Genomic DNA, 22,413 nt, shown 5'->3' with positions numbered 1-22,413 from the left:
CAAATATTTGAATAGATAATACATGCAGGTAATTTTGGGCACTGTGTTGTAGCGATATAGGAACTAGTTAGGAGTTACACTCTTCCAAACTCCTAGTTATTTATTACTCTTATATATTATGCATAAAAATATGGGGAAATGTTTATATATCTGTAATTAAGTATAACTATACCTCTTTGTTACTGCCTCTGGCCTCAATTGTCACCTCTTTCCTTCATTTTTCAAGATGGGTCTCCTTCTTCCACCCTTACCTGCTGTCCATACCCTAACAGTTTCAATGCTCATTAAACTTAACTCTGAGGACTGACTATCTAGGAAAAAAAAACCAGACAATCATATACACCGTGTAATAATAAACCAAATATTCTGATGCCTAAGAAGAAAACATATAGATGTGTTGCTGATTTGTTTTTTCCTGTGCTTCAGAGCTTTGTAGGTTACTTTTTAGTTAGAAGGATTTGGGTTACCTAAAAATAACTGGACAAGTAGAATAATATCCTAAATGGGGTTTCTTTTGTTTTTGTTATTTTTTTAACCCAAAGTTCTTTTTAACAAATAGAATCAGGGTTTATAAAAGTAACAATAAAAAGTTAAAAGAATTAGGTCTCAGTCTTTGTTTTTATTGTGATTATAGTAGAAAACTAATGGATATAAATAACTTAGTCATTAAAACAGTATGTAATACATTGTCCTTGTAAATGAATGACATTCTGATTTACATTATCAGTTTCTTGTGACATGGCTAGGATCCATATCCCCAAAGCTGGATATACTCTGGAAAACCAATAAAAAACAAGTTTCAGCAGCTCTTTTAATGGAGTATGCCCACCTTTCCCCACCTCCTTCCCCCAGGTACGTTTTCTTGCCTTTCTCTGTAGCCTAAGCTCCAGGGGTTCTTCTTTTTCCTCTGTCACTTGTTTCCTGAGCCCATGTCTTCTATGACTCGCTTCTACCTCTGTAACTTTTCTAAATAAACTTTCTAGTAAGAAAAAAGAAAAATATTTCTAAACTGATTTAAAAAACCAAGCTGAGGAAAAGATGCTTGATGATGATAGAATATCTCATTCAAGACACCCTCATCAGGCCCTGGCCGGTTGGCTCAGTGGTAGAGCGTCGGCCTGGAGTGCAGAAGTCCCAGGTTCGATTCCCGGCCAGGGCACACAGGAGAAGCACCCATCTACTTCTCCACCCCTTCCCCTCTCCTTCCTCTCTGTCTCTCTGTCTCTCTTCCCCTCCTGCAGCCAAGGCTCCACTGGAGCAAAGATGGCCCAGGCGCTGAGGATGGCTCTATGGCCTCTGTCCCAGGCGCTAGAACGGCTCTGATTGCGGCAGAGCGAGGCCCCCAAGATGGGCAGAGCATCGCCCCCTGGTGGGCATGCCGGGTGGATCCCGGTAGGGCGCATAGCGGAGTCTGTCTGACTGCCTCCCCGTTTCCAGCTTTGGAAAAATACAAAAAAAAAAAAAAAAAAAAAACCAACAAAAAAAAAGGAAGAAACCCTCATTAAAAGAAGTAAAAGAGGGTAGTGGGTAGCTCAATTGGTTAGAACATCAACCCCATACACGCCAAGGTTGCAGGTTCAACCCCCAGTTAGGGCACATGCAGGAGTCAACCAATAAATGCATGAATGAGAAGAACAACAAATCAATGTTTTTCTCTATTTCTCTCCCTAAAATAAATTAATTAAAAATTTTTTTTTATAAAGAATTAAAAGAAATTCAGAGTTAAGTATAATGAACAACAACAAAAGAATAGAGAATGTTTAACAGTGGCAGAAGGGATTTGGGCAAATTACAAGGTTTAAGAAAACTTACAAAGTTCTTAAATATAAAGCCCACAGAAAAAAAGTTTCTAATATTTTGCCAACCAAACATTATTTTAGTATCAGTGGAGAGTGGATAGTTCCTCAAACCTTCCTATTTTTTTATGCCACTGCTTTAGTTCTTTAACTGATGCCTCCTCCCTTTTTCTAAAAGTCACCTCTTTCAAACAGGGAATGTATTTGTGTTCCCTGGTCTTAAGTAGATCACTGTATTTCTAAGAGTAATGGTGACCAAAAAAGGCCTATTTGGGCATAAAAAACAGGAAACCACTTAATAAATGTTCTGTTAACCTTCTATGTTAAGGTCCTAATCATGCTAATAGTAAGTACCATTTTGAAGGATCCTAAAAGTTTTGAGAACTACATTAAGAACTTGATGTTACTATGTACTGTATTTCCCCAGGTATAAGACTCACCTTTTCTCAAAAAATTTGGGGTCTAAAAACTGGGTGAGTCTTATGCACAGTGGTTGTAGAAGTATGGCATTTCAAATGCCATAGATGGAACTGAGGATGAGGCAATATATGAAGACAGCAATTCGTCATCAGACTCAGATTCAGATGAGGACAAGCTAATGGATGGGAGTTTCGACAGTGATGAGGAGTTGTAAGAATTTTATGATGAATAAAACTTGAGTTCAATAACTTTATGTAATACATTTTTTTTTCAAGTTTCAGGCCCCAAAATTAAGGTGTATTATACATGGAGTGTCTTATAAATGGGGAAATACGGTATTTCATCATGATCAAACAGCCATCTTCCAGCTAAAGTAAAAAACTCAGAGATGATAAGTCACCTATCCAAAGTTCCACAGGTAATAGGGTAGCAAAGAAGTGACTCAAATCTAGTTGTCCCCATCTAAAGCATATATTCCAAAATGCAAACATGAATGATGGTAATGGACAGTAAACTCCAAAGAAAGGCACACACTGGCTAGTATGCACTATTTCTAGCTCCAAGGGTTTCTCAGAGCAGCAAGTGTTCCTCAATTCTGGCCATCTGTTAACTGAAAAAATCATGTCTGAATGATGTTTTGATAGCCCACTAGCAATTCTGGCATCTTTATACCAGCAGAACATTCTTGTAATCAAACTATTACTAAGAATAAAATGCATTTAAAAATTAGTATAAAGCTATAAATATACTCATCTAGAATTTAATCAAGATTAAGTTTGCTCTAAGTTCTCTAGCAAAAATATTAAAGGATTAGACATCAAACTCTACAAAACCACATTACTAAATGCAACATGAAGAGAATTCAGTAACAACTAAGCATTTAATCACCCTACAAACACACTACCAATCAATTTAATTTTAACATGCATTTTAATATTTTAATTCATAAGCCCCCTTTTTATTTTTTTTTACCTGTACTGTTTTTAACTGTTGGGTCTGTAACACAGAGGGCTGAGTTGTAGTATTAATCAGTTGATTTCCTGGGGTCAATGCTGAGACACCAATGACAGGTTTCACCTCTGGCCTCCCTCCAATGGTAACTACTTTAATTTGCTGCGGTGGTAACTTAGTATCTCCTGACTGGGCCTGAGTTGTAACTTTCTGAGCCTGGGATAGTTGGCTATGGGGTAGTGCTAAAACAATTGGTGAACCAGACTTGCCCAAAGTTGTTAAAATTAACTTCTGTCCATCTGGTTTAAGGGTCTGATTGCCAAGTTTAAGATCAGATGTCTGTGATACTTTGTTTAAAATAATCTGATTGGCAGATATAGTCACAGGAGTCTGAGCACCAAGTTTTTGAAGGCCACTTGGAAAAGCTGGTTTCACTGTGGTATTAGAATCTGCTTTAGTAATTGTGGTATTCACTGCAACTTGGTTAGTGTGGTTACTGTACACTGTGATTGGTTCCGTGGAAATGGGCGTGGCTGCAGAGTCACCAGTAGAATTTATGTTGACAATTTCTTCCAGTTCTGTCTCCATAGGAATTGGGGATGAAACAATAACAGCCTCAATACTATCATCATCCACTAAAGTTATACCAGTGTCCATTATTTCCTCTGGAAGCAAACTATTCACCTCAGCTGGCACCACCTCCATGATCGTTCTCCTGCTAGAAAGCTGATCAGGCACTGCAATAAAAGTTGAAAAATAAAAAATTACTAGGTTTCAAAATAGATTTGAGAAGGAAAAAATTATTCCAGAAAAATGCAAATAATAAAGTTAAAATGACATTTTTTTAATGCTGTGTAATTGAGGCTGTTCCTTATGCAGATGTTGGTTAAACCATTTTAACATCCTCAAATTTCAAGAATCAGAAATATAAGTCATATGAGACACAAAACTAGAAGCAGATATCCTCATTCACCATGCCTCAATCCAAAAGTGTACCGTATTCAGACAACACTAAGTCACATAATTACAGAAAACTCCTTTTCAATGCCCACTCATAAAACTTTCAAGTCTTTGACATGTATGATCATGTTGTTTCTTCCCAGTTTTGCCCTACTGACAGACTTCAAAACTGCTGATACACACAAAGAAATAAAGATTTTAAAATATAAATAGATATTGGAAAAATATCTCCAAATTTCAAGTGAGCTAGGTCCTAAAATGATGATATTATACCTTTCATTAAAATCCATTAAATACTCAATGTTAAAAGTTTTTAGAGTAATCTACCCCAGCAAGTGAAGATCAAAAGGCTTATTAGGCCCAAGTTTGATCAATTAGTTTCATACTAAAGAAACCCTTATTTGAAAAGAAGATTCTCAAACTCTCCTCAGCCATTTAAAATGTCAAATAAAAGCACAATTTGAGAGGTATACAGCCAGTCCTCATAAAGAATAAAAATGGTAGTAATAATGAAGCAGATTATGAACAAATCAGAACTGTGATGCTTTTAGCCAAACATCATGTAGAACTTCCAATAAGAGTATCATTACCTTCACTTATTAAAGAAAGTATATCATGTTTATGACTAAGTTATATATTAAGTTACATATTTGTCCGTAGAGTATCAAAGATTCATAGGAACCTAATCAACAATTCTTTCTTCTGCCCTTTAAAATATAAAATGCAATACCTGTTCCAAGATTAAAAGTAACAGACTTGAGTTGCAAGTTATAATTATTAGCACTGATAAATATTAATAGTGCCAAAATTAATGATTATTAAGTACTTACTATCTACCAGTGATGGATGACAATTTAATTTGCTTTCTCAACAAATGTAAAATGGTATCATTTGACAGATAAAGAAATTTAGGTTAAATAATTTGCCCAAGGTCACATAGCTATCAAATGAACAAGCCAGGAATCAAACTCAGGATATGTTTTATGATACCAAAGTTCATAATTTTAATCACAAAATTATATTGCCTTAACGTTTTACCACTGGTATTTTTAAACGGAAAAAAATAAGTCTACTCCTTTATAGTCAATCCCAGCCTATACCACTAATCTGTTCTGTCACTATAGATTAGCTTTGCCTTTTTACCCATTCTAGAACTTCACATAAATGTTACTCATAACAGAAAGGAATCATATGATATGAATTTTCCCCCTCAGCATGTTGAGATTTATCTTTATTCTTGAGCTAATTAGTAGTTCTGTTCCTTTTCATTGTTGAGTAATATTCCGGTGTAAGAATCTACCATGACTTGTTTATGCATTCACCAAATGATGGACATTTGGGTTGTTTCCAGTTTGGACTCTTATGAATAATACTGCTATGAATATTCAAGTTCAATTTTTTTTTTTTGGTGACAGAGACAGAGAGTCACAGATAAGGACAGACAGACAGGAAGGGAGAGAGATGAGAAGCATCAATTTTTCATTGTGGCATCTTAGTTTTGTTCATTGATTGCTTTCTCATATGTGCCTTGACCAGGGGGCTACAGCAGACCAAGTGGCCCCTTGCTCGAGCCAGCAACCTTGGGCTCAAGCTGGTGAGCTTGGGGTCTTGAACCTGGGTCCTCCGCATCCCAGTCTGATGCTCTATCCACTGCACCACTGCCTGGTCAGCAAGTTCAATTTTTATTGTATGTATAATTTCTTTTCTTCTTCTTTTTTTTGGGAAGATTTATTCATTTGAGAGAGACAGAGAGAAGGGAGGAGGAGTAGGAAGCATCAACTTCCGTATGTGCCTTGACCAGGCAAACCCAGGGTTTTGAACCGGCAACCTCAGCATTCCAGGTCGACGTTTTATTCACTGCACCACCACAGGTCAGGCCATAATTTCTTTTCTTTTGAATAATACTTGGAAGTAAACTTGCTGGATCATAAGGTAAGTTTATTTTTAACTTTGCATAAAATTGCCAAACAACTTGGTAACTTGGCTACACCATCCTATGTACACTAGTTCTAGTTTTTCCACATCCTCGCCAACAACTGGTATTATCAGTCTTTTCAATTTTAGCCACTCAAGTGGGTATAAAGTGATATTTCATTATGGTTTTAATTTGAAATTTCCAGATGCTTAATGATGTTGAGTATCTTCTCATATGTGTATTGTCTATTTGTATATTTTCTTTTGAAAAGTGCCTGTCAAAATCTTTACCATTCTTAAAATACTTTTTTCTTTTTTGCTTCTTATTGAAGTGGATGATTTCTTTATATCTATTACAAAATCATCAGTCACAATAACTTGTACATCAAAGGAATCACTAGTACTAGTGGGACCACAAAGTACTAACACTTCTTTATATATGGCTCCTCCTGACCAGGAGAATACACTCTGGCAGTTATGGGAATTTACAGTACAGGCATGTGAACTCAACACCAATTATACCTTAGCAATGGAAGCCACAACAGTACACAACAACACCCCCCAACCCAGCCCAATAATGTCACATCGCCTTTCCTTCCCTGGGTGCAACCCCAGCCCAAGCCCCAACTGGCATCTGAACACTCCATCCCCCACAGAATAAGGCAAGACAACGACTTGGGTGCCAGTACCCAATAGAGCCATAAAAGATGAACTCCCTCAGCTTCCTGAAGTTCCCCCAGCATATTTTGACATGTGGGTTTGGCATCTGATCCTTCTTTGAGGATACAGAGACCTCAGCCCAACCCCTATTTATCTTTCTCTTTTAACGCACCTGAAGTCAGGTGTAGGAAGAGGGAAAGTCACGCCATGAAGGCGATAGTGGCCTGACAGTGCATTTACTTTAAGTTTCAAGCACCCACACTTGCCTCTCAACTAAATGAATTCCTAATGTTTTCAATCCACTCAAAGCTCTCCATCCTTATTTTTCTTTTTCTTCTTTTTTCTCTTTTTCTGAAGCTGGAAACGGGGAGAGACAGTCAGACAGAATCCCGCATGCGCCCGACCAGGATCCACCCGGCACGCCCACCAGGGGCGAAGCTCTGCCCACCAGGGGGCGATGCTCTGCCCCTCCGGGGCGTCGCTCTGCCGGGACCAGAGCCACTCTAGTGCCTGGGGCAGAGGCCAAGGAGCCATCCCCAGCGCCCGGGCCATCTTTGCTCCAATGGAGCCTTGGCTGCGGGAGGGGAAGAGAGAGACAGAGAGGAAGGAGGGGGGGGTGGAGAAGCAAATGGGCGCTTCTCCTATGTGCCCTGGCCGGGAATCGAACCTGGGTCCCCCGCACGCCAGGCCGATGCTCTACCGCTGAGCCAACCGGCCAGGGCTCCATCCTTATTTCTAACACCATTTTATCACCTCTGGGACTCCTTGATTCAGCTGCTGCAATCACACAGTCTTTCAGGCAAGGCCATGGAGTTGAGTGTATAACATCCAAACACCATCCAGGCTACCACCTCTCAGCTCAGCTTCTAATGTTCATTAAAAGGAAAAACTCTGAAGGACTCTTACCCTCCCTGCCCGTCACCCTTGCCCACCACTTGGATAAGAACATTCACTAGCCTGACCAGGCAGTGGTGCAGTGGATAGAGTGTCAGACTGGAATGTGGAGGACCCAGGTTCAAGACCCTGAGGTCATCAGCTTGAGTGCGGGTTCATCTGGTTTGAGCAAGGTTCACTAGCTTGAGCCCAAGGTAGCTGGCTTGAGCAAGGGGTTACTCGGTCTGTTGTAGCCCCACGGTCAAGACACATGAGAAAGCAATCAATGAACAACTAGTATGCAACAACAAAGAATTGATGCTTCTCATCTCTCTCCCTTCCTGTCTGTCTGTCCTTCTCTCTGACTCTCTCTCTCTGTCTCTGTCAAAAAAATAAATAAATAGCCCTGGCCAGTTGGCTCAGTGGTAGAGCGTTGGCCTGGCGTGCAGGAGTTCCAGGTTTGATTCCCGGCCAGGGCACACAGGAGAAGTGCCCATCTGCTTCTCCACCCCTCCCCCTCTCCTTCCTCTCTGTCTCTCTCTTCCCCTCCCGCAGCCGAGGCTCCATTGGAGCAAAGTTGGCCCAGGCACTGAGGATGGCTCCATGGCCTCTGCCTCAGGCGCTAGAATGGCTCTGGTCACAACAGAGCGACGCCCCAGATGGGCAGAGCATCGCCCTCTGGTGGCGTGCCGGGTGGATCCCAGTCGGGCGCATGTGGGAGTCTGTCTGACTGCCTCCCCGTTTCCAACTTCAGAAAAATACCAAAAAAAAAAAAATTCCTTAAAAAAAAAACATTCACTACGAAATGCGGAGTCTTTTCCTATCCCCTAACTCAGCCCACACAGCCTTCAACCTGCCTCTTTCAGAAAGCCATGTCTCTTGTGAGCCTTCTATCCTCAAGGCCAAAACTGTCAAGAACTGCATGGAGTTTGAGATTTCTTTTTTTATCTTTTAAGATTTTATCTATTGGTTTTACAATAGAGAGGGAATAAGAAGTAATTGCTGGCCTGACCTGTGGTGGCGCAGTGGATCAAGCGTCGACCTGGAAATGCTGAGGTTGCCAGTTCGAAACCCTGGGCTTGCCTGGTCAAGGCACATATGGGAGTTGATGCTTCCAGCTCCTTCCCTCTTCTCTCTCTCTCTCTCTCTCGCTCCCTCTCTCTCTCCTCTCTAAAAATTAATAAATAAAAAAAATTAAAGAAAAAAGAAGAATTGCTTTACTCTAGTTGTGCTACTGGTTGCCTTTCCTATGTGTCTTGACTGGGCAAGGTCAGGGTTTTGAACCAGTGACCTCAGCATTCCAGGTCGGCGTTCTATCCACTGAACCACCATAGGCCAGGCAAGTTTGAGATTTCTGACCTTCCAAGCAAGCTAAGTAGACCTTTACTGTTTCCTTGATACTGGCAGACACAGTAGTCCTAGGTCTGAGACACAGGACTTGGCCCTGGCCTGGTAGCTCAGTTGGTTAGTTTCATCCTGAATTGCCATGGTTGTGGGTTCAATCCCTGGTCAGAATACATAAAAGAATCAACCATGAATGCATAAATAAGTGGAACAAATCAATGTTTCTCTTTCTCCCTTCCTCCCTCTCTAGAATCAATAAATAAAAATTAAAAACAAAAACAAAGAGAGAGACAGGACTTATTATCCACAGTCCAGCAAGGATCATGAGCGTCATGCATGTATCAGTTCCCTTACTGCTCTCAACCCCAGAGCAGACAGCGACTGGCCCAGGAACATGCTGTGCAGGCAGAGCGGTTTGCATCCGAACTGAGATATTATTGCCAACTTCTAATTGCTAATATTTTGTTAAGCATTTCTGTCTACATTCATAAGGGCTATTGGTCTGTAGGGTTTTTTCTTGCAGTAGTTGTCAGGAGATAATCCTACCCTAATAAAATGAGTTAGGGCATATTCCTTCCTCTTTAATTTTCATGAAAAGTTTGCATAGAATTGCTACTATTTCTTCCTGAAACATGTGCTAAAGCTTACCAGTAAAACGATCTAGACATAAAATTTTCTTCTGGGAAGGTTTTTTTCCCCCTTTTCCAAGAGAGAGGAGGGGTGAAGATAGTGAGACAGACTCCCGCATGTGCCCTAGACAGGAATCCACCCAGCAACCCCGTCTGGGTCCGATGATTGAATCAACTGAGCTACCCCGGGGCCTACACTCAAACCAATCGAGCAGCTGGTTGCAGGAGGGGATGAGGGAGAGAAGGGGAGAGGGAGGAAGAGAGAGCAGATGGTCACTTCTCTTGTGTGCCCTGACCCAGAATTGAACATAGGACATCCATACACCAGGCTGATGCTCTATCCACTGAGCCACTGGCCAGGGCCTTGGGAAGGTTTTAAACTGTAAATTCAATTTCAAGAGATGTAGGGTTATTCAGGTTCTCTTTCTTCTGGAATGACTTGATATTTGAAAGTTGGCATCCTTCAAGAAATTTGTATATTTCCTCTAAGTTGCCGAATTTATTAGCATGAAGTTATATATAATATTCTTTTATTTTAATGTTTATGAAATGTCAACTCTCCATTCCTCATTTAGATAACTTCTGTCTTCTCCTTTTTTCCTGATCAATCTGGCTTGAGATTTAGCAATTCATTGATCTTCTCAAAGAACCATTTTGATGTCATTAATAATCACACTTTAAAAAAATTTAATTGACTATTGTTATCTCCTTCATTCTACTTAGTTTAGGTTTGTTTTGCTCTTTTTCTAGAAGCTTAAGATGAAAGTACAAATCAGCAAACTACAGCCCATAGACCAAATCAGGACCATGGTCTGTTTATGTATTACTTTGCAACAAAGAATTATTTTTACGTCTTTAATAATTATATATTATAACATATATATGATTATTAACATATAATTTTTTTACATGGCCTGCAAAGTCTGAAATATTTTCTATTTGGCCCTTTACAGTAAAAGTTTGTCAACCCTTTCTTCTTTTCTAAAATAAACACTTAACATTAAAAATTTCCCCCAATGCTGCTTTAGCTGCTTTCTACTAATTTAATGCTTTTATTATCGTTCATTCATTTAGAATGTTCTCTAATATTCCTTATGACTTTATTTTTGATATCGAGAAAATAAAAAAGTGTGCTATTTAATTTCCAACTATTTGGTGATTTTTAAAAACATATTATTGCTTTCTAATTTACTCCTACTATTGTCAGAGAATGTAATACTCCACAATGTTTCCATCATTTGAAATTAGAGATGTTTTATGACTCAGTAGATGGTCTATCTTGGTGAACACTGCATGTGCATCTGAAAAGAATGTGTTCCATAGTTACCGAGGAGTACTGTTCTATAAATGTCAACTAGGTCATGTTTGTTGACACTGTGGTTCATATCTTCTATATTCTTACTTTTTCCTCTTCTATCAATTACTGAGAAAGGCTGTTAAAATCCCTTAATATGATTGTGGATTTGTCTATTTCTTCCCTTCTGTGCATTTCTGCTCCGTGCATTTTGAAGCTCTGTCATTAGGAAGAACATGTCTTTTTCTTTGTCCTATTAAAAGAGCCTGGGAGTTACAGGACTAGGAGTCTACCTTTGAACTGAGAATAAAGTTCAAACTTGTAAGAAAAGGTCTGATTGTTTTAACCAATCTCTGTAGTATGGGTCTGTGCAGAGTTCTGGAGCCAACACACTTCATCAGCCACTGAACAGATGATGATAATTACTTTACGAGTAGAAATTCATTATCTGTTTCAAGCAGGGTCACCAGCAGAGCAGCCTATGCTAAAAGAAACTCTCAAAAAGGAGCTTGTGGGCATGGCAGGAAAGGGTACGGCCATCTAGTTACATGAATCATCGCTCTAATTTTACCCCTTAGGAATGGAAGATATGTAATAGCACATGCAGCCTCATTATCCCTGTTTGGAGGACCACTCCAACAAAAAGAGAGTATTATCAGCCTGACCAGGCGGTGGCACAGTGGATAGAGTGTTGGACTGGGATGCGGAAGGACCCAGGTTCGAGACCCCGAGGTCACCAGCTTGAGTGCAGGCTCATCTGGTTTGAGCAAAAAGCTCACCAGCTTGGACCCAAGGTCGCTGGCTCCAGCAAGGGGTTACTTGGTCTGCTGAAGGCCCGCGGTCAAGGCACATATGAGAAAGCAATCAATGAACAACTAAGGTGGCTCAATGTGCAACAAAAAACTGATGATTGATGCTTCTCATCTCTCTCCATTCCTGTCTGTCTCTGTCTATCCCTCTCTGACTCTCTGACTCTGTCTCTGTAAAAAAATAAATAAAAAAAAAATTAAAAAAAAAAAAAAAGAGAGTATTATCACAAGCCAACAGGACTGAGAGCTCCAGTCCCCTCAGCTATACAAGGGGTTACTTGTGAAGGGATTATAGGAAAAGAATGCAAAATATACAATGCATTCCCCATGTCTCCTATATTTTCTGCTCATAAAACAAAGTTCTAGTCACCTGACCTGTGGTGGCGCAGTGGATAAAGCGTCAAACTGGAACGCTGAGGTCACTGGTTCAAAACCCTGGGCTTGCCCAGTCAAGGCACATATGGGTGTTCAGGCTTTCTGCTCCTCCTCCCTTCTCTCTCTCTAAAAATAAATAAAATCTAAAAAAACCCCGAAGTTCTAAAGGCAAAGTACGATTACAAAAGTCAAGACATTGAGGTTCCCCCTCCCAGTCCAACATGGTTAAATGATTATAACCTACTGATACTTAAAGACTGAATCTCAGAAAGTTTAATGATTTCTAAATCTAATTATATAACATTTTTAAGACGTCTCTAAAATGGCACCCCCACTCTCATCTCCACTATTCTAGGCATTCTATCGCATCACCTGGACACCTCCATCATGGCATCTACCACAATCAGAAAGTACCTTTGTTTATAGTCTGATTCTTCCTCCCCCACTTGTTTTAGAATGCACACTCCATGAGGATAGGGATCTGTCTATACTTATCACCACTGTATCCCCTTTCCCCAGTGCCTTGAACAGAGCTGGCAAATGATAGTGCTACGTCAACACAAATCTGAAGGATGAATAAATAAATATGGAGAAGGGGTGTCATCTAAAACTCTAGTTTTATTTACACTGGGCTCTGAAAGATAACCTTGGTTTGTCTATTTAAGAAAGATAGGTTTATATAATGCTCTGAGTCTTCATAATACTTAAAGTAACATTATCATAACAAATTGAGAAATTCCTTTTCAAATAAGTTTTTAAACACTTAGATTTAGCTTTTAAACAATAAATGCTACAATTACATCTCATCTGAAAATCTCTAAGGTTCTCTTAGCTTTTAGCTAGCTTAAGATTTTTATCAGTCATTTAATTAACAAATACTAATTGCTTCCCAAGTTTGTGCAGGGCATTATTGGAAATTAACCAGAGATCTTGCCCTGACAGAGCATAGAAATCAATAGAGTGGCATGATCATAATTGTACTTTGGGAGGATTAACTTCATCTCAGTATCTTATTGGGCTGTAGGCAGAGAGACAAGTTAGGAGGCAATTATATTAATAGTATTTAGTTCAAGACAGAGATAAATGGAGGGTATGATTTAGAATAGTGACAATTGCCTGACCTGTGGTGGCGCAGTGGATAAAGCATCGACCTGAAAATGCTGAGGTCGCTGGTTCGAAACCCTGGGCTTGCCTGGTCAAGGCACATATGGGAGTTGATGCTTCCTGCTCCTCCCCCCTTCTCTCTTTCTGTCTCTCTCTCTCCCCCCCTCTCTCTCCTTTCTAAAATGAATAAATAAAATAAAAATAAAATTAAAAAAATAGAATAGTGACAATTAAAATAAATGAATTAAATATAAAATGAAAAACAACATAAGATAGAAATGACAAATGCTCTATGTTTTTATATATATTTTTTTCTTATTTATTCATTTTTAGAGAGGAGGAGAGAGAGAGAGAGAGAGAGAGAGGGAGGAGAGAGAGGAGAGAGAGACAGAGAGAAGGGGGGAGGAGCTGGAAACATCAACTCCCATATGTGCCTTGACCAGGCAAGCCCAGGGTTTCGAACCGGCGACCTCAGCATTTCCAGGTCAATGCTTTATCCACTGCGCCACCACAGGTCAGGCCCTGTTTTTATATTTTTTAAGAGTTTTTTTATATCCCTGTCCAGGTAGCTCAGTTGGTAAGAGGGCTGTCCTGATATGCCAAGTTTGTGGGTTCAATCCTCGGTCAGGGCACATACAAAAATCAATCAATGAACACATAAATAAGTAGAACAACAAATCAGTGTACCCCCCCGCCTCTAAAAGTCAATCGATGAATAGAAACTTTAAAAAAAGTTTCTTATAGAATATTACCAGTGTTATTACTGTTCTTTTCTTAGTTACAGGTGGACAACCTGGGTGAACAACTGTTTAATTCTTATACATAATAATAAAGTGATGACCTATTATCCTATTAGAGATGAATAAGTAATTTGCTGATGCTTAGACAGAAATATCTGAGTGTTTAAGAAATATACTTTTGTACCTGGTGATTATCACCAGTACTAACTGGTTCACTATACCATTTGGATTTTACCTTTGATTTCTAAAATTAAACATTAACAACTCAAAAACTAGATACAGAACATTTCTCGAACTTAACTGGGAGCAGCAGACTGAAAGTTATGAGTCCTGAAAAAGATTTTTAAATTTTTATATTTTCATTTTGGTAATATATTATTTTTTATTTTTTATTTTATTTATTCATTTCAGAGAGGAGACAGAGAGGGAGAAAGGGGAGAAAGAGAGACAGAGAGAGACAGAGAAATAAAGGAGAGAGAGACAGGGGGGAGGAGCTGGAAGCATCAACTCCCATATGTGCCTTGACCAGGCAAGCCCAGGGTTTTGAACCAGCGACCTCAGCATTTCCAGGTTAACGCTTTATCCACTGTGCCACCACAGGTCAGGCATATTTTTTAAAGTATATTGTGGAACATCTAGATAGTCACCTCATATCCACAATCAATGGTACTAGAATTAGGGTGAACTAAAGAAAAAGGCACAGAAGAATCTTACAAGGTAAAGTCATGGTGCACTTTTGACCGGTCACAGGAAAGCAACAAAAGACGATAGAAATGTGAAATCTGCACCAAATAAAAGGAAAACCCTCCCAGTTTCTGTAGGGTGATGTGGCAGCATGTGCGCATGCACAGATGATGACGTAACACCGTGTATACAGCAGAGCAGCCCACGGCCATGCCAGTCGAGATGTGGACGGTATAGAGGAAAGTTCAGTGTGTTCTGTGGCTCACTAAATTCAAATCTGTGACCAAAGTGCAACGTGAATATCAGCGCATTTATAACGAAGCGCCACCACATAGGAATAACATTACTCAGTGGGATAAGCAGTTGAAGGAAACCGGCAGTTTGGTGGAGAAACCCCGTTCTGATAGGCCATCAGTCAGTGACGAGTCTGTACCTGTAGAGGCTATACGGGATAGCTACCTAAGGAGCCCTAAAAAATCTGTGCGTGAGCCTACATCAACCTGCACTGAATAGGTATGAAACTGGGAGAGTTTTCCTTTTATTTGGTGCAGATTTCACATTTTTATCATCTTTTGTTGCTTTCCTGTGACCGGTCAGAAGTGCACCATGACTTTACGGACAAACTGTATATACATTTAAAATAAAATATGTTAATAAAATAAAATTATACTGCTCACAAAACCTAGGGCATATTTCAAAATAAATAAGAAGCAATAAAATATCCCCTAATTTTTGTGAGCAGTGTATTTAGGCCAATACTAGGGATTCACAGTATTTTCCTACCTTTAAAGGGCTACATTCATGTTTAAGACTAACATGATGGAAATAACAAAGAGATTCAAATCAGAAATATCCACTTCCAAATCTTGGCTCTCCTACTAATGTGTAAAACTAAGCAATAATTTCTAAGCCTCATTTATTTGCATGATAACTGTGAATACAGTTATGTGGCACATTATACCTCAAATGAAAATTCCTTTCTTCTAAGCTAATTTACTTCTTCTGCCTGACCAGGCTGTGGCACAGCAGAGAGCGTCAGACTGGGACGCAGAGGACCCAGGTTCAAAACCCTGAGGACAGCTTGAGTGTGGGCTCACCAGCTTGAGCGCAGGGTTGCTGGCTTGAACATGGGATCATAGACATGACTCCATGGTCACTGGCTTGAGCAAGGGGTCACTCGCTCTGCTGTAGCCCCCAGGTCAAGGCACATGAGAGAAACCACTCAATGAACAACTAAGGAGCCACAACAAAGAATTGATGCTTCTCATCTCTATCCATTCCTGTTTGTCTGTCCCTATCTGTCCCTCACTCTGTCTCTCTCTCTCTGTCACACACAAAAAAAGCTTCTTCTGATTTCTCTCTCTCTTTTTTAAATGTTTATTATACTGATTTGAGAGAAAGGGGCAGGGGAAGAGGGAGAAAGACAGGAACATTGTTCATTCCTGTATGTATGGTGACTGGGGATTGAACAGGCAACCTCTGCACTTTGGGACAATGCTCCAACCAACCAATATATCTGGCCAAGGCTGATTTCGCTTTTTTTATGGCATTCAATATTCTATTCTATAAAACAGCAGGGTGTAAGGTCTTGTCATCCTTAATGTCTCTCTATAAATTTAGTCATATATCACAATGTCTCCTTCCCACTACAACCAAGAATTTCCAAAATTTCAAAGCTTTTAGCCTACTATGCTATTTTTGTCTCCATCTCCTCTAACCTTCAACATCTTACATTAAAGCTACAGGATTCATCTTCCTCAAGAGGATCTCTAAGGCTGCCACTCTCCTATTTAAAAACTTTCTATAGTTCTCAAGCCTTCTGCATTAAGGCTCAACTCAACCCCATCCTTCCAACTTACCTCTAACGATTCCTAAACTAAAAGTTCCTGAGGCAATAATATCAAGGTTTTCCCTTTCACTAGCATAGTATGTAGAACACAACAGATAAGATAACCAATAGTAATATTTGAAAAAAATTAATGGAAATGTATAATGCTCCTCTCCCCACAAAAAAGACACTAGACTATCTCCAGTGGCATAATTCTTCCTTCATTTCTTTCTAACACACTTTAATTATTAACAGACAATTGTTCCAACCACAAAAATCTAAAAACTGGTCTTTAAAGACAGTCACAAAGGATGACAACAACCCTTCCCGATTAAAAGAAAAAGAAAGCAAATGGGGAGGAAAACATTTTAATCTCTCTTTATTATTTTTAAAATTCTTAGTCTTACTACTAATTTAGCAGCTGGGTTGGCAAGGACCAAATAATTGCAACATAAAATCTCTAAGAAAAAACAAAATAAAACAATCAAAGTCCTACTAGGTACAAGGACATCAGACAAATGAGTTTTAAAAATTCATTAACTAGCCTGACCAGGCGATGGCGCAGTGGATAGAGTGTCAGACTGGGATGCAGAGGACCCAGGTTCGAGACCCCGAGGTCGCCAGCTTGAGCGTGGGCTCATCTGGTTTGAGCAAAAAAGCCCACCAACTTGAACCCAAGGTCGCTGGCTCCAGCAAGGTGTTACTCGGTCTGCTGAAGGCCCGCGGTCAGGGCACATATGGGAAAGCAATCAATGAACAACTAGGGTGTTGCAACGCGCAATGAAAAACTAATGATTGATGCTTCTCATCTCTCTCCGTTCCTGTCTGTCTGTCCCTATCTATCCCTCTCTCTGACTTACTCTCTGTCTCTGTAAAAAATAAATAAAATTAAACAATTCAACCTTTAAAAAAAAAAAAATTCATTAACTAAGCCTTCTGAGTATCTCTCAGTTCCCTTAAAATTTTTTTTTGGTTTAATCTTCTAATGAATGAAAGACAAATGTCCAAGATTGACATGCTCATACACACAAAATATTTCCCCTATGAATAAAAAAAATGTATATTTATGACATACTATGACATCATCTGTTTATAGGAAACTTGGATAAGGAAAATATTGCTAATCAAAAAATTACCAGTAGGCATTTCTTAAATATTCACTTCTCTGTTCTCTCTTATATACTTAATATCACTGACCCAATCCTCCACTACAAAAGCTGGAAAAATACAGGGCTTGATATTAGTATATAAAGATTTGATTCACATGTACTGTTGGTGCAGGGAGACAGATTCCTTAGGGTTCTGCAGCACAATCTAAAACACACATGGACCTTTAGGTAACCTAACAAAACTAAATTATGGCTGTCATAAAGTCAATCAAAACAGGTCTCCAGCTCTTTAAACAACAGGGACCAGTATTCTGGAATATAAAAATTCTCAACTCATCTTTACCAACGTAATGACACACATCAGATGTATGCATCAAGCTATCTCACAACTTCTTAACAATGAAGACAAAACTAGAGCTCCCAGAACTGTAATTCACTTGGATTATAAAATCCTCTGCAAAATCTTTCATAACTTTATTCTCTGAATTGATTAAATGAATGGGGGAGGGGACAGAGAAAAACATAAATATAAAACCCGCGTGACAGTATCTCAATTGTTATTTGCCAATGGCAGGGGCAAAGGGGGTCACTCTATGGATGACAGAGCCATAAAAGAAAAGCACAACATTGTTAATTGTTACAAAACTGGTACATGCACTAAAAAAATGTGAGTATCCATACCCCAACAAGTTCTAGACTATGATCTAAATCAAGAGCTTAAATGCAGAATAAAATGGCAATGCTCTGCTTCCATAAAGAAAGATATAACCTCGTAAACTGCTGGACATCATCAAACCAATACCCGCCAGAGTGGATATTTTGAATATTAAGTCAGGAAATCATGATAAGTGCTGGCGGCTCCTCTAGGCCTCAGCAGCAGCCTTAGATATCAGCAAACTCGAGCCCTCTTAACACCCAAAGAATAATGTTGATGTCATTACGAGGCTACTGATTCTTTGCACTCTGGATTAGTCATTCCTTGATCCACAATGCAAGTCTATTCCTCCCACCCCTCAAATAAAGAGATCTCAAGACAGAGAAGCCCTCTGGTACCCCCTTCTCTACCTCCAGCGGCTGTCGCTTTCTCCTCCCTCCGGCTCCGAGGTGGGGGCTCCAGAAGGTCCCGGGCAATTCCGAGCCCGGGCGGTGCTTGTTTTGCCTGTGCACGGTAGCTCTGTCCAGATGCTTCCTTTCCCAGTTTGCCCGAAGTGGAGCGCTCCGGGGAAACCGGGGGCCGAGGAGGGAGCCCGGGTGGCGACGCCGCCACTGCCGCCGCCTCTGGTATGTCAGGGGCCGGGATTGTATTTCGAAAGATCCGCCATTTTCACCTCGTCATCACCATCACAGCTCAGCAGCTTCCCCGACAGCCAGAGCCCCGGCTGCAGCCGCCGCCAGTAACCTCCCCCTTTCTCCTCCTCCCCTCCCTGCCCTCCCCTCCCGAGAGGCGCACACCCACATATCCGGGGAAACCTCCCGCCGGCCCCGCCAACCTTCAAATGTACAGGAAGACACAAATGCCCACACAGCCCACGCCGAGACCTCCCACCCCACAACGAAAAATGGTGCTGCTGAGGGCCTGGCAGCCACGCCAAAGGAAGTCGCGCCACCTGCGGGGTCCCTAGTCCGGCATATTTTTGTTTTGAAGAGCAAAAGCCATGGGAAGGTGACATAAGGACAATAAAGAACCCACATTCTTTCATTTTCAAAAAAGAAACTTGAGGTGATGAAATGCATTTTATTCACTGTGCTCATCTCAGGCAATAAAACAAGATCAAGACCTTTAATGTTTTAATCAAGACCTTTAATCAAGACCAACTCGACATTTTTCCTCCACTGTCAGCACTACTCTAACAGAATGAGCTATTTCCATATGCACGTCTGACCTCACTGACATATTTGCAAATTACAGACATTGATCCTTACGCAGATACTGTGCAAAACAAAGTTCTGAACTATTTTCCTCTCCACGTAAATTTATTTGATAAATTCTGTCCATGAGTAGTACTGTAACTTCCAGTTGGTCACTGGTTTAAGACGTCAAAGTGCAACTACGTTTAAAATGTATTTGTGGATGAACAGTTTCTAAAATATAGCAAATATACCTCCACGCTAAAATTCTTTGCCACATTTTTAGGATCTAAGTCACCAAATGAAAAAAATATCTACCGTTGTCCAATACAGTGAAAATAAACAGCTTGCTTTAGAACAAGACCCCGGAGTTACCCATCCACCCCCACTAGCTCCTCTCATTATGCAGTGTAATAAATAACAAAAAGAGAACGCAGGTATTTTTTTAATCATCAAAGAAATAAGAAAACAAGCTGCAAGGCTTCTGACTAGACCAGAATTTTTCAAAAACCTAAACTGTCTACTTTGTTAATTTCAGAAAGATATGACAATCACCCATTCAAAGGCTGAATTCTAGACCTATCAAATACAGTCATAAGCTCTAAAAGACCAATCTGAAATAAGCAAATTGAATGTCAAGGTTCGAATAGGTCCACTCTACTGTCTTTTTTAAAAGTTAGTCTAAGAAGAGCGACGTATAAGCTGAAAAAGCCATTTTCCTTACCTTGCTTGAATGGCAACTCCATATAAAAGTCGGTAGATTCAGGCTTAAACTAGTGTTATCACCCAGTCTAATCGCCGTCTCTATATGCAGCCTGCTAGAGGCTTAAAAGTATCAAGTCTTCCCGGAGTCTTCATCTTTAAACTTTATTTCCACACCGCCAGCCGCGTCCATCCGCACTCTGCGTGGTGTTTACCGTTGCTTGGCCAAGCTAAGTCCCGGCCCGCTCCCTTCCCCCGTGCACCTCGGGGACATTATGACATTTGGCTGGTGGGCTTCGCGAGGAAAACGGACACACACGAAGATACCATACGAAGGGGCGTAGAAAGAACGGGGCGGCGGGCAGCAGGGAAAGGAGGGGCTGGTACAAAATGACACAGCAGCAAAACCGGTTCCCAGAAACCCGGGGCCGACACGGCCGGCTCCTCGGGCCACGCAGTGTGCGTGTCAATAGCCGCGGGAGGTCTTCCTCCAGACCTCCAGGAAGGGCGGGCTGCCGGGTGACAGCCGCCCTCCCGGGTGCGGGCGGGAAGAGGCTGAGCCCGGAGGATCCTCCCGCCCACTGCAGCCCAGGGGTGGGGCGCGGCGACCCCCAGCCTGCAGGTTCCCGCTCTCCATCACGACCCACCAGCCCGGGCTCCCGGAAGGGCAGCCCTGGTTCCCAAAGGGGGCGGTCTGGCGCCCTCCGCCCGCGCCACCACCCGCAGGAGAGGCCAGCGCCCCTTCCCGGCCGCCCGCCCAGATGCCCCCACCCCGAGGTTTGACACTCACCAGAGCCGGCGGCGCCGCCGCCTCCTCCTCGCGCCGTGCTCCCTGGACTCCCAGCAGCCGCGGCGGCGGCGGCGCCTCCGAGACACAGACCCTGGTTTGTTCAAAATCACGCGCCCAGCGCCATTCCACCTCCGCATCCCATAATACGCCGGGCCCTCCCCTGCCCGCCCGTGCGTCCCTATCCGCCCGCCCCTCCACTCCCCCCGCCCCGCCTCTCCCTCTGACTTTCTCCGCCCCGCCCTTTCCGCGGCGCCGGGCCCTCCCCTTGGCAACCCAAGCTCGCGTCATTCCGCAAGGCGCCGTCTGTACGCTCCAGCTCCACGTGACTCCGAGTGGGAGCGCTCTCAAAGCTTTCGCACGGAATGTTCCATCCGGCTGAGGCTGGGAGGGGGAAGAGTGGGATTGCGCCAGCAATTGGAGGACTTGCCTCGTCTAGCATTTCTTGCTAGGAAGTCCGTGCTGCAGGTGCGATTTCTAGCATCCTGACGCTGTTTGATGTGCTTTGGTGTGGAAGTGATCCATATTCACAAATGCTAAATCTTGGTTTTTTTAGGCACTAATTTTGTAGAGGTAGCTAAAAAGCCCCTGGAGACCTCGCAGAGTTATTTTTATTTTGAAAGGGAGAAATTTACAGTGTTTAGTTAAGACTAACACAATCAAAATTCTTTGTATTTATTCACCTTTTACTTTTATTTTTTTCCCCCACTTATCTTTCATTATAAAATAAGAAAAGGTGCCTAGACTTGGAGTTGGATAAACAGGCACTGAGAGATTATTCAGTTAATACTGCTCCATGTGGGAGATGAACTACACAGAAGAAACAATAGAAATTACAAAATAGTATAAAGTAAAAGACTGTGGTACAGTCTATAATTGCTAATGGAGCATGGAGGGCATACAGGTAAACCTGAAAGACTGTAGCCATGGAACGATGGAGGAGTTGAGGTGCAGTGTAAACAGCAATCACTTTGAAATTAAAAAGTCCTGGTTTTATTTTATTTATTTATTTATTTATATTTTTCTGAAGTTGGAAACAGGGAGGCAGACAGACTCCCGCATGCACCCAACCGGGATCCACCGGGCATGCCCACCAGGGGGCGATGCTCTGCCCATCTGGGGCGTCGCTCTGTTGCAACCAGGGCCATTCTAGCGCCTGAGGCAGAGGTCACCGAGCCATCCTCAGCGCCCGGGGCCAACTTTGCTCCAATGGAGCTTGGCTGCAGGAGGGAAAGAGAGAGACAGAGAGGATGGAGAGGGGAAAGAGTGGAGAAGCAGATGCGCGCTTCTCCTGTGTGCCCTGGCTGGGAATTGAACCTGGGACTCCTGCATGCCAGGCCAACGCTCTACCACTGAGCTAACCGGCCAGGGCCAAAAAAGTCCTGGTTTTAAATTCTGGCACCACCACTTACTAGTGTACAACATTTATCAAGTTCCTTTTTTCATCTATGAATTAAAAATAAAGCTTTGCAGGAATCTGAGGGTTGAAAGGGTATCAAGCGGCTACAGTCTCCGCCTCAAATGATTTCTCCTTGCATGACTGGTGGTGTCTCAGTGGATAGGGACCTAGACTTGGGACGCTGAGA

General features: G+C 41.6%; 1 protein-coding gene across 8 annotated transcripts in view; it reads right to left on the bottom strand.

Moving 5' to 3' along the window:
* Positions 1 to 20,966, bottom strand: part of LIN54 (lin-54 DREAM MuvB core complex component) — a 78,782-nt gene extending 57,816 nt beyond the window's left edge. Inside the window, exons 1-2 of one of the 8 annotated variants that reach the window (XM_066279903.1) lie at positions 20,831 to 20,966; positions 3,189 to 3,904 (exon numbers count right to left, since the gene is read on the bottom strand). In XM_066279903.1, the coding sequence (XP_066136000.1) occupies positions 3,189 to 3,872 (684 nt within the window). In that variant the 5' untranslated portion in view covers positions 3,873 to 3,904; positions 20,831 to 20,966. Of the gene's footprint in view, positions 1 to 3,188; positions 3,905 to 18,555; positions 18,877 to 20,062; positions 20,579 to 20,830 lie in introns of those variants that run through there. The other 7 variants (XM_066279907.1, XM_066279905.1, XM_066279902.1 and 4 more) reach the window with 7 other exon arrangements.
* Between the last annotated feature and the right edge of the window lie 1,447 nt (positions 20,967 to 22,413).

Source organism: Saccopteryx bilineata, chromosome 5, assembly GCF_036850765.1.
Source record: "Saccopteryx bilineata isolate mSacBil1 chromosome 5, mSacBil1_pri_phased_curated, whole genome shotgun sequence".
NCBI lineage: Eukaryota > Metazoa > Chordata > Mammalia > Chiroptera > Emballonuridae > Saccopteryx > Saccopteryx bilineata.
Note: the sequence above shows the minus strand (reverse complement) of the source record. Positions and strands in the feature narration are given on the sequence as shown.